At 31.3% G+C, this 17,992-nt stretch overlaps 1 protein-coding gene across 1 annotated transcript; it reads left to right on the top strand.

Annotated features, from left to right (window-relative positions):
* Nucleotides 1-644: 644 nt before the first annotated feature.
* Nucleotides 645-2,726, top strand: LOC133702190 (trimethyltridecatetraene synthase-like). The gene is made up of 2 exons (XM_062126453.1): nucleotides 645-1,599; nucleotides 1,715-2,726. The coding sequence occupies exons 1-2, from the start codon at nucleotides 700-702 to the stop codon at nucleotides 2,342-2,344; spliced, it is 1,530 nt and encodes a 509-aa protein (XP_061982437.1). The 5' UTR covers nucleotides 645-699; the 3' UTR covers nucleotides 2,345-2,726.
* Nucleotides 2,727-17,992: the final 15,266 nt, after the last annotated feature.

The raw sequence follows: 17,992 nt of genomic DNA, 5'->3' as shown, positions 1-17,992 counted from the left end.
ATAACTTTTATATGAGAAGATATGTTAGAGAATAATATAAATCATCTTGGAACCTCACCTAACAGCTTAAAATTTTAGGTGAGATTGTTCTTTGACAATGCTGATTGAAATGTTGGATTTTTTGGAATAATGTTTTAGGCCTAATCATGTTCCAGTTTAACCTAATTTTGTTATTTTTTCTATGTTTTTTCAGATTTATGTTTAATTTCCATTTTATTTTTGGATTTTTAGTTATTTTTTAGTAAGAGTAAAGTTTTTTGATCTATTTAAAGGTCATATAAACCTCTTAGAAAGATCACCATTAAATATTTACATTTCATAGAATAAAATTATAAATTTAAAGCTTATATTTTTAATATTTTTTTTCTTAAGAAAATTCTTGTGTTTTCTATGCTATTGATGTCTTTCTAGATTCCTCTTACATCGCTACCTGCGGCGGTAACTTTTTTTTTTCTTTCTTAAAGAAAAAACAAAAACAAATAGAAAACACAAAGGTTGGATTTAGAGGGCAGCGATTGAGAGCAAGAGAGATAGTTGACTGTTCGTTGTGTTAGCATTTGTATTTCTTACCATTAATTCAAATCATTAATTCCCAGCGCGCATATGCCGATAATACAGAAGGTGTGTCCTATAAATAGACTCATCACCTCTTCTGCTTGGATCACAGCTTCCACACAAATCACCCTTACCACTGTCAAAATGGAGCTTTCTACTTTTGCTGCCCTTTTGCTTGCTACCGTAGCCGTGATAACCCTCTTCCGCCACCTTACCCGTCCCAAACTCAACCTGCCACCAGGCCCCAAACCGTGGCCTATAATTGGAAACTTGAACCTCCTTGCAGGGCCGCTCCCACACAGAAACATGCACGCCCTTGTCCAGAAGTACGGGCCAATTATGCAGCTCAAGTTTGGTTCATTTCCAGTTGTTGTGGGCTCTTCTGTAGAAATGGCCGAAGCAGTTCTCAAAACCAATGATGTCAAACTGGCTGATCGTCCCAAAATTGCTGCAGGAAAATACACCACGTATAACTACTCAAACATTACGTGGTCACAATACGGACCGTATTGGCGACAAGCACGTAAGATTTGCCTCATGGAAATTTTTAGTCCGAAACGTCTAGACCAATTTGAGACTGTCCGCGTACAGGAGTTGCATGCTCTCCTAAGAAAGCTATTCGTGTCAGCTGGCAAGCCCATCAATGCAAGAGATAATTTTTCAGATTTGAGTCTCAGTGTGATTAGTCGCCTGGTGTTGGGAAAGAACTACACAGTTAAAACGGGGAACCAGAAGGAGTACATGTCGCCAAAGGAGTTCAAGGAAATGATTGATGAGCTTTTCTTGCTTAATGGGGTGTTGGATATCGGAGACTCAATTCCGTGGCTCGCCTTCTTGGATTTGCAAGGCTATATTAAGAGAATGAAGGCCGTTGGCCAGTTGTTTGATGGGTTTCTTGAGCATACATTGAATGAGCATCAGCAGAGGAGAAAAGGAGTCAAGGACTATGTGCCTCAGGACATGATGGATATCCTGTTGCAGCTTTCTGATGATCCTAATCTTGAAGTCCAGCTCGACAGGACTGCAGTCAAGGCATTTACAATGGTATGTTCTATTCATTTCAATCAACATGTGAACAGTTCCGAATTGATTACACACGCTCAAATTAGTTTAAATGCTATGAATTCGTGAATATTTTTTTCCACTTCCTTTTCGGCAGGATTTGATCGCAGGTGGGACTGAGAGTTCTGCGGTGACAACAGAATGGGCCATGGCCGAGCTCTTGAAAAAGCCAGAGTATTTCAAGAGGGCAAACGAAGAGCTAGATCGAGTAATTGGAAGAGATAGGTGGATTGAAGAGAAAGACATTGTTAACTTACCATTTATTAATGCAATTTGCAAGGAGACCATGCGTTTGCATCCCGTGTCACCCTTCCTAGTGCCGAGACTTGCTCGGGAAGACATCCAACTTGGTGGCTATGACATTCCCAAAGGCACCCGAGTCATGGTAAATGTATGGACCATTGGAAGGGATGCAAGCATATGGGAGAAGCCACACGAATTTTGCCCAGAGAGGTTCATTGGCAAGTCGATTGATGTCAAGGGTCACAATTTCGAGCTGTTGCCATTTGGAGCTGGGAGGAGGATGTGTGTTGGGTACAGTCTAGGACTCAAGGTGATTCAAGCAAGCGTGGCAAATCTTCTGCACGGGTTTAAATGGAAGTTGCCTGGTGATATGACAACGGAGGAGTTGAACATGCAGGAGATTTTTGGCCTTTCCACTCCTAAGCAAATCCCTCTTGTTGCGGAACTTGAACCCAGACTTCCAGCTCACATGTACTCTATGTGATAATTATCCTACGGGCCGCATTTGGAGGAACTATGCTTTTGATACTGTGTTTGTTGGGTGTTTTATTAATTAGTAGTTTTCTATTAAAAAAAATAATGTTTATATATATATATATATATATATATATATATATATATATATATCTTTCAATGCTTTTAGCATTGAAAATAAAAAATATATATAAAAAAGACATTTATCTTCAAAACGTTTTGAAAAAAGCACCCACAAATGCATTGTTAAAACCATACTAAAGTAATATATTTGGAGCTCTGTAATGCTTGTATTATGACGAAGTCATTGTGTCCACAACTTCGTTGGAAATTTACTTTTAAGGTGTTGTTTTTGTTATTCAAATTAATAAAAGCATGTTACTTATTATCGACTTTTTGGTATCAGTTAAAATTCTTCTAACGAAAATTCTTTTCTAGCTTGAAATTTTAAATTAAATTATATAAAAATTATTTTTATATAATTAATTAACTTGACAGGTTCAAAAATAATCTAAATAAAATATAGTCTAACTTTAATGATAGTTTTGAAATGATATATATATATTTTTTAATATAGATATAATGACATATTAAATCGACATGGACTTTACTGTTTTATGTACCAAACCCATAACTCAGCTCATGAAATCCATCAAGTTTAATAACTATTTTTTAAAATTGTTTTGTATTTAATTATAAAACTGAGCAACAACCAAATATCATAATGTTTATTTGAGATTATAATAATCTCATGAAAAATAAATAAATTATGAAACTCAATTTAAAATTAATGAAATATTAAAAGCTAAAATTAAAAAAATATATATATAAAAAGCTAATATAAAGATCAAAGGAAAGGGGAAATAATTAAACCATCACTTAAATTAAATATCTTTTTTTAAAAAAAAAAACTAAATGAATTTATTAAGAAATGAATTATTTTTTCAACACACAAATAACACAAAAGATATAAGTAAAAAAGAAACAATAATAAAAACATTACATAGTTTTTTAGTATATAGAACTACTAAATAATTTAATTAATATCCATATAATCTCAAATATAATATAGTTAAAATAAAATAATTAAATTTATTTAATTTTAAAATAATTAAGGTTATGAACTATATATTTAAATATTAGCTAATTACTATGTATAAAATAAAAATGATTGAAGTTAGATAACTTTCATAAATTTAAGGTCATTTTTTTTTCTTTCAAGTCTTTGATCTAAAAAAAAAATACTTCTCATGTTTTTTTTAAGTAAAATCTAATATACCTTTGAAGTTTTATAAAAATCACTTCTCACTCTTAAAAGTTGAAGTTAAGTAGTTGGTTTTTAAAATTAAAGGCCAAACATGTTATAAAACCTAGAAAAATAAATCTTTTATCTGCTTTTATAAAAATTAGTTTTTCCTAGTAAACATTTTTTTTATATTTTCCTTTAAAGCAAAATTATAAAAACTAGAAAGTGAACATAAAGATCTTTATGACATAATCAATAATTCACTTCATTTTAATTAGGTATTTCTCTAACTTTTTAAGAGGTTATTACTTCTTTAGTAGCCTAACACATATACTAGCTACTTGCTTATGCATTTATAAAACAAGATTACTCAAGTTGCATTATATACTTATCATCAATACTTCACAGAATTCATTATAATAAGAGTTTTTGCTTATAGAACTAAATTTCCTATTAAATAGAACATAATAAGGATAATGTATTAACAAGAATGCTAGACCATAAAGAAATTATTATATTCTATTTAAATTAGCCTAGATTTTTTTTTAAGATTCCATATTTTGGGATGTTATATTTATAATAATTTCATTCTTATTTATACTTCGAAGAAACAAATCTTGATTGAACTCATTTACCTAATGGATACAATTAGCTTATGAAAAATTGCATATGAGTTTGATGTACTTTTATCTTCAAGGAATAGTCCAACCTTCCTATCCTCCTAGTTAAATGCTATTAATGAAAATAGTAATTCATTATTCTTAACAATAGGGTCTAGAGACTTCTTGGTTCACCATGTTATTGCTTTAGGTTTACATACAACTACATTAATTTTAGTAAAATATGTTTTAGATGTGTATGGTTCTAATTTAATGCTAGATAAAAAGAATTTTGGTTATAGTTTTCTTTGTCATGGTTGAGGACGAGGGAATACTTATGATATTTCAACTTGAGACACATTTTATTTGGTCATTTTCTAAATGTTAAATACCATTGGATGAGTTATTTTTTATTGTCATTGGAAGCACATAATACTATGGTAAGGTAACGTTTCATAATTTAATAAATCTTCAACATATTTAATGGAATAGTTACGAGATTATTTATGGTTAAACTCTTCACAACTTATCAATGGATATAACCACTTTAGGATGAATAGTTATTGGTACATATTTAGACATCTTTGGAAAACTAGATTTATGTTTTAATTTCCTGGCACATATATTGGCAGGAATTGATTGAAACTTTAGCATGGGCTCATGAACACATATTTTTGGCTAATTTGATCTGATGGAGAGATAAACTAGTAGCTCTTTTCAATGTGCAATCAAGATTGGTTTAATTAGCCCATATTTTTATAGGTTATTTCTCCACTTATACAACTTTCTTGATTGCCCTTACATCGAACAAATTTAGTTAATTCTTTTAAGTGTTGTATTTGCGAGAATATCATTTCTTTCGAGGAAAAATGTTATCTAATATATTTCCACATCTAGGATCTAACTTGTATCAATGATACTAATAGGAAACGTTTGATTTAACGGGAGAAAAAGAGGTAAAAATTGGAATAAAAATATCATTTAATTCATCAATCTTGGAAAAAAAAAAGAAATAGGCAAAGTTCTGTCATGGGTGATAAATGGGAAATGCATTGGATGTTATAATCCTCACCCACACCATGAAATAATGTACCAACAAGCCTTCACCGACATTCTTTTTTAATTGAAAGATTAAGAGCGCTTTGAGCTATCCGGACACATACTTCATTCAAATGTTAATGCAGGTTTGTTTTTAGGGAAACAAAGATCAAATTGGTAAAGATTCCAAAATTTCATCCATTTTCCTAGTCATTTTTATGACCATCAATCACAAAGAAGCCTTATTAACATTCTATATAAATATATTATTCTATTTATACAATTCAGGTATCAACTTCAAAAGAAACTTGTCTAAAACTACCAAGATATGCCTTATTTGCAAGATGGAGGATCTATTGATAAGGTCTTCAACCTATTAGGATTTCCTTTATGAATGAATGTAGGAAGAATATTTCATTACTTACTTGGGTTAGCAGAAAGTCTGCTATATATACATTATCGTGTAACACCTTTTGATGAGAGATATGAATAATAGGCTTCGAGAAAGCTAGTATTTTCTGAATTTTATGAAGTAGGTAAGTAAACAGCAAATCCGTGGGTATTTGAACTTGAATGCCTGGAAAAAAATATAATATTTGATGGAAGAATGGGAGATCCTTTAATCATCCTATTATAATAGGAAAGCCTAATATCTTAAAATTAATTCATCAAGTTAGATAAAATACATGAATGTTGTAATGGGTATTTTGCCCATGTTACATAACTTCTTAGAGGAAAGGACAAACAACGAGGACAACACATAGGAGAAATAGAGGTTTGGGATCTAGAGGGATTTGACGTTTCTTATATTTACAAAACATGCTTACTTGTGAATCTAATCATATTAGATCTTATTGAGAAGTGCTTGATACTAAAATTAGTAGATGAACAATACCTAAACCAGAATACACTCTAGAATCTTTTTAATTGCTCGGTCAAAAATTATAATCTTTGGCTTTGGAATAAAAACATTTCTATATATTCAAGAAAAACAAATGGATTAATAGGAAAGGGGTTTAATCAGAATGAATTAGAATATTTTTTTTATGATTGATCAACTCTAAATTATATCTGTTTCTCCTCAACAAATAAATGCTTAGACTAATAAAATCCTACATAATGAAAAGATTGTTGAAGAGGTTACAAAACCCTATACTTTACATTAGAAAACTAATAAAACTAAAAATGATGGACTATTTTATTAAAGAGTTTTTAGGCCTATAAACAATGGAATTTATTCTTGTGGAAATTATTGAGAAATCAGAGATGAAAAAGAAAAACCAAAATTTTATGAACAAATTATAAAAACTAGACACAATTGTTGTTTCAATGAATAATTCTCCACACTTTTCATTGATAAATATTATTTGCTATATATACAGTAGTGGGAAAGTTAGTTTAGGAAACATATAAATAGTAATGCTAAAACTATGCTATTACAATATACAGTTACAGAATTCAAGTTTGGAATCAGCTCCAAATATATCGTTAATGGCAAAATCTTTGCCATGATTTTTGGCTACACATTGTCTGTTTTGATTTAAGCAAATTCTCTGCAAGTTTCCCTGATACACCCCCACAAGATTGAGCTTTCATTGGCAAGACCAATCTTGTTACATAACATAATCGTTCATTGTTTGGACAGTAACTTGGTTAACAGATCAGCTAGTTGGTCTTGTGTGTGTACATGTCAGACTTGAAGACTTCCTTGTTGCACTAAATCACGCACAAAGTGAAGATCAATTTGAATATGTTTAATGCATGAATGGTTCACTAGATTGAAGCAGAGGTGCGTTGCTCCAAAATTGGAAAAGATTCTTGGATTGGAAATGTCAGTTCTTTGAAAAGAGTGGACAACCACATTGTTTTTTAGGCCGCATTGGCCAGTGCTCAGTATTCAGCCTCCGTTATGGATCGTGCAACTACTCTTTGTTTCTTGGATGTCTATAAAATGGGATTATTTCACAAAAGGCTTATGTATGCAGACATCAACGTGTGATCATCCACATTCCCAACCCAATCAACATCAGAGTATGTTTTCAAAATTGAAGGTCCAACTCTGTGAATCTGAAAACCATAGAAAATGGTTTGTTTTAAGTATCGCAGAAGCTGTTTGGTTGCTGTCCAGTGAGTTGCAGTAGATTTATGCATAAATTGAGAGAGTTTGTTGACAGCGAATGATATATCTGGTTGCATCAAAAAGAGGTATTGAAGGTTGCCCATAATTCGATGAAATTTTGTGCTGTCCACAGTAGCGGTGCCATCAACCAGTTGAAGTGATTGTGTTGTGGACAAAGGCGTGGAGATGTCTTTTGTATCACTCATATTGGTATTAACTAGAGGCTCACGAATATATTTGTGTTGTGTGAGGAATAAGCCTGCCCTAGTAGGAATTACCTCAACACCCAAGAAGAAGTGAAGAGAGCCCATGTCCTTGAGAGAAAATATATCTCTTAGTTGCTAAATGAACACAAGAGTTGGATTATTCCCTGTCATGATAAGATCATCAACATAAACCAGTAAGTAGCAGAGATTGAAGTCATTGTTGTAAATGAATAGAGAAGTGTCTGCCTTAGAGTTGTGAAATCCCATCTAAAGGATAACAATTTTGAGTGCTGTAAACCAAGCTCTAGGTGCTTGTTTAAGGCCATAAATGACCTTGTTCAACCTGCAAACATGGTTAGGTTTGGACAAATCTCTGAACCCCAGAGGCTGCACCATGAAAATAATTTCAGTTAATGCACCATTAAAAAAGGCATTATTGACATCCATTTGATGTAATTCCCATCCACTCATGACTGCAACAAATAATGCAGCTCTTATAGTTGCTGGTTTTACTATAGGGCTGAACGTTTCCTTATAGTCAACCCCTTGATGTTGATGGAAACCCTTAGCAACTAGGTGGGCTTTGAATATATCAACAGAGCCATCTGCATTCCTTTTTACCTGAAAGATCCACTTGAAACTCACGGGTGCATAGTTGGAAGGTAGTGGCACTAGATCCTATGTTCCATGTTTCATTAGGGCAGTGAGTTCATTTGACATAGCCTCACGCTAGTGAGGTTGAGTAATGGCTTGGCTCATACAGGTTGGTTCTATGGTTTGGAGAAGAGGGTGTTTGGACACTTTATGAATTTGTTTAAGTCTGAAGAGTTGATTCATCGAGCGTGTGGTCATGGTGTGTGTGCAATGGGGAGGATTAATGGATGGGATAGGACTGGAAATAGTGGAATTTGGGAGAGGAGTTGAACTAATGTGCAGATCAGTAAGTTGAATAAGAGAATATGGTTCCAAATTTAAAGAGGACACATGAGTGTTAAAATTACCTGGAGAGGATGCAACAATGGTAGGGGAGCCTTCTAGAGGCAGTGATGAGGCTTGTGTTATGGAAACCATTGACGATGGCATAGCGATCTGCAGGGGAACAAAATGAAGGGGATTGACTTGGTGATTGGCTTGACTGACCGGGTTGGACATGGAGGACAAGAGTTTTGATGAGGTGCAATGATGTTGATTTTCATTAAACAACATATGGCGAGAGATAAAAAATTTTCATAAATGAGGGTCAAAACATTTGTAGTCATTTTGAGTTGATGAATAACCAAGAAAAATGCATGCTTTGGATTTTGGTTGCATTTTATTTGAATTATAGGGTCGTGTGAGGGGATAACAAATGCATCTAAATTTTTTAAATTTTAAATAACTTGGGGTTTGGCCAAAAAGGGCTTCAAAATGGGATTTGTGTTGCAGGAGTGGTGTGGGCTATCGGTTTATGAGGCAAGATGCTATCTAAAAAGCATAGGGCCAGTACGAGAAGTCAATATTTGCATCCTAAAGCAGTGTAAGGCTTGTTTCCACGATGTGATGGTGACGACGTTCTGAAACGTCATTTTGTTGGGGTGTGTATGTTTTTCGTGGTATAATGGGTTATGCCATGACGTAAGAAATAAGATTTTAAGGCAATAAACTCACCTCCATTTTCAGAGTAGAGTGTTTTGATCAGTTTTTTAAAACGGGTTTCAACAAACTTTTTAAAATATGGAAAAATATTAGAAACACCAGATTTAGTTGTTATTGGATAAAACCAAATGTATTTTGTATAGTGATCCATAAAAATAAGGTAGTATAGTGATCCATCAATTCCAGTATCGCTAGCTGGACCCCACACATCCATGTAAATAAGTTCAAGAGGTTCATGGCTTTGAAGACTGGTGTCGCGAAAGGGTTGTTGATGTGTTTTATTAATGGAACATGAATGACATAAATATGAAAAATGTTTTTGCGATGAAATAGGAAGAGAAAAATTCTTAACAAGATGATGAACAATTTTAAGGGAAGGATGCCCAAGACGCTTGTGCCATCCATCAATAGAAGTTCGTTCATGCACATTAGCAACCTTTTGGGGCATCATCATTGAATTCAGAAAGATGTAGATGCCATTGTTATATGCTCCTTTTAGTAGAATTGCCCCTGTGATCTTGCCCTTCATAAAAAAAAATGAAAAGGATGAAGTTCAACAAAAACATTATTTTTTTTGGTGAAATGATGAACAAAAATTAAATTTTTGTGAAGATTTGGAACATAAAAGGTATCACAGAGTGTAAGGTTTCAGTGGGGAGATTGTAAATTTAAAGAGCTAATATGTGAGACTGTCAAACCTAAACTATCACCGAGTATTACTTCATTAGTTCCATCATATTCAAAATGGATAGATAAATTGGAAAGATCACCTGTGATATTATATGAAGCAGCCAAATCAAATAACCATTTGTTGTTTTTCCCGGTAAAGATTGTAGCATAATTGATAGAGACATACTGTGGATGAAACTGACGACAAGACTTCGCAATGTGGCCAAATTGGCCATAGATTTGGCATTTGGGCTGATAGCACCGATTGAAATTGTTGGGTCTACCAGAATTATTATTGAAATGACGTCCATCATGTTAGGCTTCATTGAAGTTTTTGCCGGTGCTGGGACCTTGAAACCTTTGGGGGTTGTTGTTTGGTTTGAGGGATTACTGTTGACTCCCTTTATACATAGAATGCTTCGTCTTTATGTAGTTGGTGGAAGCTACCAGTTGCTGTGTTGTTGTTTCTAAGTGCCTCAGGTGTGCCTTGTGTCCTACTAACAGTTCGCCTTGTGTCCTACTAACAGTTCATGCAGCTCCTCAAATGCTAATGGTGATTCTCGGGCTCGAACAGGTGCTACAATCTCCTGAAATTCTGAACCTAAACCATTCAATATATAAAGCGTTAGGTCACCATCTAAAATTGAGTGATCAATAATAGCTATTTCATCAACCAAGGTCTTCACAGTATGGAGGTATTCTATGATTGACCGATGTCCATGCTGGATTAAGGTGAGTTCCTCCTTTAACTGTATAGCACGAGTTATTGATCGGCTAGCATATAGATTTTTTAGCTTTTTCCAAGCTTTATGAGATGTCTTTGCCGTAGCAATGAGTGGTGTGATTGAAGGTGATGTGAAGGCTAGAATGGCACTCATGATAAGTTTGTCCTGCCGGACCTAGTAGAGCTTGCAGAGCTCATCAGTGGCAGTGCCAGAGGAGGAGGGACACAAAAGTGTGCCTTCGACATAGTCGAGTAAATCATAACAAAAAAAGAGAGCTTCAAATTGGGCACGCCCTTGAGGAAAGGTAGAGAGGGTTAATTTTTCATTTATTTGTGTTGTGATATTGAAAGCAATGAGTGGTATGTCTACTGTGGAAGAGGGTTGGGTATTAAGGGTGAAGTTTGGGTTTTGATTGGAGAATGATGACATTATGGTGTTTTGGATCGGTGGTTCGTTAGAAATTGAGTGCCCTGATACCATATAAAAACTAGACACAATTGATGTTTCAATGAATAATTCTCCACACTTTTCATTGATAAATATTGTGTGCTATATATACAGTGGTGGGAAAGTTAGTTTAGGAAACATATAAATGGCAATGCTAAAACTATGCTATTACAATATACAGTTGCAGAATTAAAGTTTGGAATCAGCTCCAAATATCGCATCAATGGCAGAATCTTTGCCATGATTTTCGGCGACACATTCTCTATTTTGATTTGAGCAGATTCTCCGCAAGTTTCCTTGATACAAATAAGGGGTCAAATTTGTTAATTCTTGGATAAAAAGTTATCAAATGTAACATCTCGAGATTTTTTATGCAATTATTATCTTTCTAATAGTCTTGTACGTGAAATTTAGGTGTAATTTCTTTTTATAATATCATAAGGACATCTTCAAGCTCACTCTCCAATAACTTTATCCACAAGTATAATGATATACAATTTATACCTACACATTTGTGCAGTTACAAAACCTTATAAATTACATGCTTAAACTTATTTACAATATAATCATTAGATAAGACCAGGATTTACCCAATAGGAAATGCCACGTAGCTCAATAACCTCTTCATTAAAATTGAGGCCTTTAAAAGAAAAGTACTTGTAAGACACAAGATCACAAAAATTACCATAAGTATTTACATCATCATAGTTATTACATTTTACGAATATATGAACAAAACAAATTTCATTAATCTTTTTATAAACACAATAATCTATGTCCTTTTCAAAATATTTCCATATCAATCAGTGATGAACTCTTTTTTCATACAACTACTCCTTGACTTACCAACTATTCCATAACTCATCTCAATACAATCTTCACTCACTTCTTTTATGTTAATCAAATTTATTGGAATGTTTTCATATCATGTTCTCTTTCCATATTATATTTAATATATACCCCATTTCATCTCATACGTGTATAAGTTTATGCCATTATTCATACCACATTTCATCTCTCAATTACAACTATATGCTTTTTTAACTTTCCCATATATTTATTCCATTTTAACCGTATAGTTTTGTTAGTTCATCTCAACATCTATTATATCATTATTGGTAAATAAATATCAATTGCAATGTTTATTATATCCATTATGGCTTATCCATATAATTTTACCAACTCAATATGCTTCTGATCCGTTTCTAGCTTATACATATATTTATTCCATTCTCATATACTTTACGCCCATTTGGCTCCTTCAAATATAATTTTCATCTCGAATATTTTTTAGACTCATTAATGGTACATTCCATTGTTTCCCTTCAACTTAAATATTTTTTATGTCTATTTTTTACACGTTCCAATATTTTTTTCAACTTAAATACTTCTTATACCCATTTATGGTGCATTACAATATTTTTTCAATATAAATATTTCTCATGCCTATTTATGAAATATTATACTTATTTTCCAACTTAAATATGTCTCATGCCCATTTATATCAACATGTATTAACATGTTTCATACAAATAAACTCTCCATTTTAAATGACAATTCCAATATTTTTCTCCTTTTCCCCATTACAAGTTGATCATTATCATATCTTAATAACCTATCTTTCAACTCTCTGAAATGTATTTCATATTGGATGGAGAATGAATTAATATAAACTGTATATATTTTGACACATTACAACACTCGATTGCATCCACAATATTACATAACTTTAGCCCTGTTTACATAGTCACCTAAGTAAATAGTTTTATAACCTTAGTTTCTTAACACAACAACTAAGTAGTCAATTTCCATAATCTTTTACACAAAGAACTTATATTTCTCTTTCAATACTTAAAATATTTATTGTCATTTCAACCATAATGTGTAACTTTCCGTTTCAATGACATAATTCAATTCTTTTTATAATGAGCACATCTGACAACTAAAAAAACAAATATAGGAATATTGACTAGAATTTAATAAATTTAAAATGTTAAAGTGTCAGACACCTACCTGCTTTTCCCATTGACTTAGCTTTTCCAATTAAAGGTCCAACTCCAGATGTTTCTTCTAATTTAAAATGATAGACCACAATTAGTATGTCAAAAATTCCATCACATAAATCAATATCCATGTTAATTTAATTTTGACTATACTTTATTTTGCATCATTATAATTATTATCTTTAACTTGAACATATAAAAATTTCCATGATTGTCCTTTATTATTTGGCCCACACTTTTTCATTTTATATTTTGTAACCATAACAATTTCAAATTTTTCCATATTAACAAAGCATCACCAAATTTCTAATTAATTCATTCCTTGTTAATTCAAGTATTTTATATAATCTCACTTAAACCTTTAGTTACTTATAATTTGCTCATATAAACTAATTCAACCATTTAAGTCGATGTCTTTTCAATTCTTTCCAATTCAGTATACAAAATTTCCTATTATTTTAAACTATCTTTCATTTAAAAATTTTTACTTTCATATAAGATATTAAAACCATTTAAACCATTTATCATTTTGACCCCTTTCTAAATTTTATCAACTTACATACTAACTATTTGATTAATATGAAACAACACTAACAAATTTCAAGCTTCCTTAATACATACTCCAACATAATATCATAACAAAATAACAATATATACCCACACATAATTCTTTAACGTTGACACATATCCCTTTCATTGTATTCTATATTATACCAACATGTATTCAACAATAAGATTTCTTAATCTATAAATTTTAAAACTTTTCCATTTACTTAGCTGCATATAACATCACAAAAGTATTCAACTTAAAATTCATATCCTTGTCAAACCCGTATTCATACATACAACACATGTATATTAACACAAAACTCTTTTCCTAAAACATAAGTATTCAAGACAATATATTAATAAATATATATTCTCATATAATTCAATCAATTTTCAAAATCAAGCCTATAGTCAACTTAACATCTTTTGATTTTAGTAAAACCTTTACAAACTTGATTATACTCTCTTTCTTACTATATTACATATCATAACCACCCAAATTTACAATTATTCATACAATCTCAACACTTTTACCTCACTTCCATATTATAAAAGTCATGTTCCCAAACAAATTTATAGATACATACACATATACTTAACAAACCATTTACCCCATAACCTAATTATCATACAATATGTGTTAAATACACAATTCCATTCAATTCTTTCATTTTCCCTATTCTTTATCATGGATGGCCATAGGGTTAGGAAATTCCCATGGCTTTTCTTTTAATTTATATCCTTATCTTACTATATTTATCCGTTATTTCACACAACTTAACCAATTTATAAGTAATTTTTCATTTCCCTTAAACTTCTCTTATAAACTCTAGGTGAGAGATTAGGGATTTCTCTTCCCCACACACTCAAACTCAAATAATCAAAATTAAATAGTATAGGGTACTTTACCAAGACAATCTAAAACCAATTTGCCCCTTTCTTTGCAAAGTTCTCCTATAGTTCTATTCCTCTCCTAAAATTCCTTGTTTTCCTTAAACCCTTCCAAAACTTGTGCTAAAGTGTTTCCTCCACTAATCACCCTTATAATACCCAAAAAACCCTTATTTTAGAGAAGATTTGAGTGAAAATGCAAGAAATGAGAGGAAGAGAGCTTAAATTCCTTCTCATATGGCTGACAACCTCAATATATAGGGGGAGCTGGAGTTTTTATGTTATTTACAATTTTGCCTTTACTAATTGTCCACTTATTATTTTTAGTATTTTACTTAACTATTGGTACCTTTGCATACTGTTTTATTTACTAAAATCATCAAAAAAAAAATTAAAATAATTTACTGGAGACTTTCATCCATATTTATGATAAGATTTTTCCTTAGATTTCCTTCCATTCTAGTTAAAACATTGTGCGATTGTACGCAAAACTTATACCGGTAGTCAATGTTATTTGCACATAAAATCATACATTAGTTTATTAAGAATTCCACTCTATCATCATCATTATCCTAAATATTTTCACCCAATTCACAAATATTTTTCTTTAAATAATTATATTACCTCATTGGAAAATTTACACGATTTATTACCGAGTTACAGTTTGCATACCGATTTATTTCCCCACTCCATTCGGGATCTAAATAATTTAACTGGGGATTTTTCATCCTAGTTTTAATAATTTCTTTTCCTATTTTATCATTTTAAATTGTATATTTCCTTATATAACTTAGTTTACCAATTATGGCTCGAAGGTTTACATCAAATGAGCTACATTAAGCTGCCATGTCTAGTAACTTATGTGTGGTATTTGAAATGTTTTCCTAGTTATAATGCCTATCTTTTAGATAAGCCTCGTAAATTATTAGAAAGCTTAGTATATTGCAATGTGTGATTTAATCCAAATTTTGATTTTATAGTTTTGGAATGAGAAACTGTCATCTCATTTACTCAAAATAGGATGCTTTGGGTTTGACATGTTTCTTTAAAGGAGTAACATGAAGCTTAGAATTATGGCTATATAAAATACCCCCTAATAAAACTGGAATTGGTCTATGGCTAATCCAGTAAAAAAAAATAGAAATTTCTAATTTTATTGTAATAACCCCAAAATTTATGTTCAAAACAAAGAGCAACGATGTAATAATTCAATTAAGATTATGGTAATTTATTTATTTATTGCAATCAATAAAAAATCCAGCAAAGTTTCCTTTGTATTTATAGGTATCAAGTTATCTACTTTTTCTCCACAATTAACAATTATCAAATTTTCTATTTGTCTTATTATCCAGGACTTCCTCCTCTCATCACAATACCATTTCTCAATAAACAAAATCACACATGTTTAAAAAATTCAATATAACATATTTACCTAGATGCAATTCAATGAATTATTCTACAAATTAGAACTATAATACATTACACAATTCAAAAATTTACAAATAAGAACCATTAAAGAAATTATAATTGAAATGAGTACATAGTTAAAGAAGAAACTCATAATTAAAAATTATACTAAGAAAAACTTTCAATAAATATTGACACATTAAATTTTAAAATTTATATAACATAAAAAAATAATAACTTCATTTATTACAAAATGATACCCAACAAAATATAAAGAAAACTAATTTACCATTCAGTCTGATATGGGAACATACCTGAAAATTGATTTAATATAATATTTCAATTAGACAGATGAAATAAAATATCAATAAAATTCTTTCTTTCTTTCTTTCTTCTTTTTTTTACAAAAAATTACTCATATGATCAGTAAATTAATTCATTCATCTAGTATTACATTTCAATTAAATTTTTGAATAATCTTTAATTCTTGAACATTAACCAAAAATATAATTTCTCCCATCGCCCATTAACCCCGACATTAATTCCACTAATAGGTGATTAATTCTTGTTTGTCTATTCAATAGGCACTAATTTCATCAACCCAGAAAATTAGTTCAACGATTCACTCATTCCTTAGGGTACTAATCTTATTAACTAGGGAATGAATCCCTCATCACGTCCATTCGTCAGGGAACTAATTCCATTAACCGGGAATTAGTTCAAGAATTAGCCCATTCACTAGGGCATTAATCTCATTAACTAAGAAATTAATTCTTCATCACGTCCATTCACCAGGGCACTAATTCTATTAAACCAGGAATTAGTTCAAGGATTTGCCCATTCACCAAGGCATTAATCTTATTAACTAGGGAATTAATTCTTCATCATACCCATTCGTCAGGGCATTAATTCCATTAAATCAGGAAAGAGTTCATTGCACCACATATCTATTTCTCAAAGTAAACAATATAACAATTACTAATTCATTACCCATAATTAATCAAATAACAATACATATTGACTCATAATAAATTCGGGCATTGCATAATTACCTTACGATTGAGCTCAAGTCGAAGTTCTCTATTGTGGTGTCGGCTTGATAGCCTTTCCTGAATTGACAAGTATATAACATCATTATTCTACTTTTCATATTGACATAATCAATAAATAAAATCCTTCCAATTATCCTTTCATTTGCCAAAATCAAATTTAGAAAGAAACATGAAAATTCCCTTCCTATTCTTCAAATTTTCACATTGTAACACAATTCATTTCAGTATATATATTCTTTAGTTTTTTACAAAAATTTAAACTAAAAAAATTTCATGATGTATTCACTCTTTAACATTAATTTCATCTTTTTCCTATACAATCTCCTCATCTTATCAAAATTCTTGAATTTTATTTTTCTTATTATTATTTTGCCAAAAATCCCTTCTTAAAGAACACCAAAAATTTTGCTTTAACTACCATAATTTCTTACTTTCTCTACTCACTTCAATAAACTTAACACAATTTCACAATCAATTGTAATTTTTTCTAAAATTTATCATAAACCCTAATTCTTTATTTCACAAAGTTCAATCAATTTAAAACATAAATTCTTTAAGAATTTTATTTAAAAGCGTGAGGGCACCTTACCAAATAATAGCTAAAGCTTTAATGATTTTAAATTGAGAAATTTTCCCTTGCTTGGATTTTTCCCCTCTCTTGGCCGAATGCTCTCATCTCCTTGGAAAAATCAAGTTTGTTCTTTTTTCTTCTTTTTTTCTTTCTTTCCCCACACACACTCACTTGCACACATATATATACTTAAATTTTTTTAAAATGTCTTCTATGTCCCTCAATTCTTTCTTCCCGTACACACACACTTCCACACATATATTTACTTGACTTTTTTAAAAATTCCATCTATATCCCTCAATAGTAACTTTTATAATTTTTAAGTAAAATTTCTCGAATTTTAACGCTTGTTTATACCAAATCTTACTCGAGTTATTTTGAACTTCACTAAGTTATACACTGGTACTTTCAATTGCATGCACACTAGTACTTTCAATTCCATGCAATTCACTTTTATTAAAATTCTATTCGCATTTCTGTGTTTATATATATATATATATA

The sequence above is a fragment of the Populus nigra genome, chromosome 8 (assembly GCF_951802175.1).
Source record: "Populus nigra chromosome 8, ddPopNigr1.1, whole genome shotgun sequence".
In the NCBI taxonomy this organism is placed as follows: Eukaryota; Viridiplantae; Streptophyta; class Magnoliopsida; order Malpighiales; family Salicaceae; genus Populus; species Populus nigra.
The sequence above is the reverse complement of the archived record's forward strand: the minus strand, read 5'-3'. Positions and strand labels throughout refer to the sequence as shown.

Bases quoted from the DNA above. Each gene is read 5' to 3' on its own strand.
- LOC133702190 (XM_062126453.1), top strand. From the start codon at position 700: ATGGAGCTTTCTACTTTTGCTGCCCTTTTGCTTGCTACCGTAGCCGTG. The intron at 1,600-1,714 runs GTATGTTCTATT...CCTTTTCGGCAG, and splicing joins CAGTCAAGGCATTTACAATG to GATTTGATCGCAGGTGGGAC.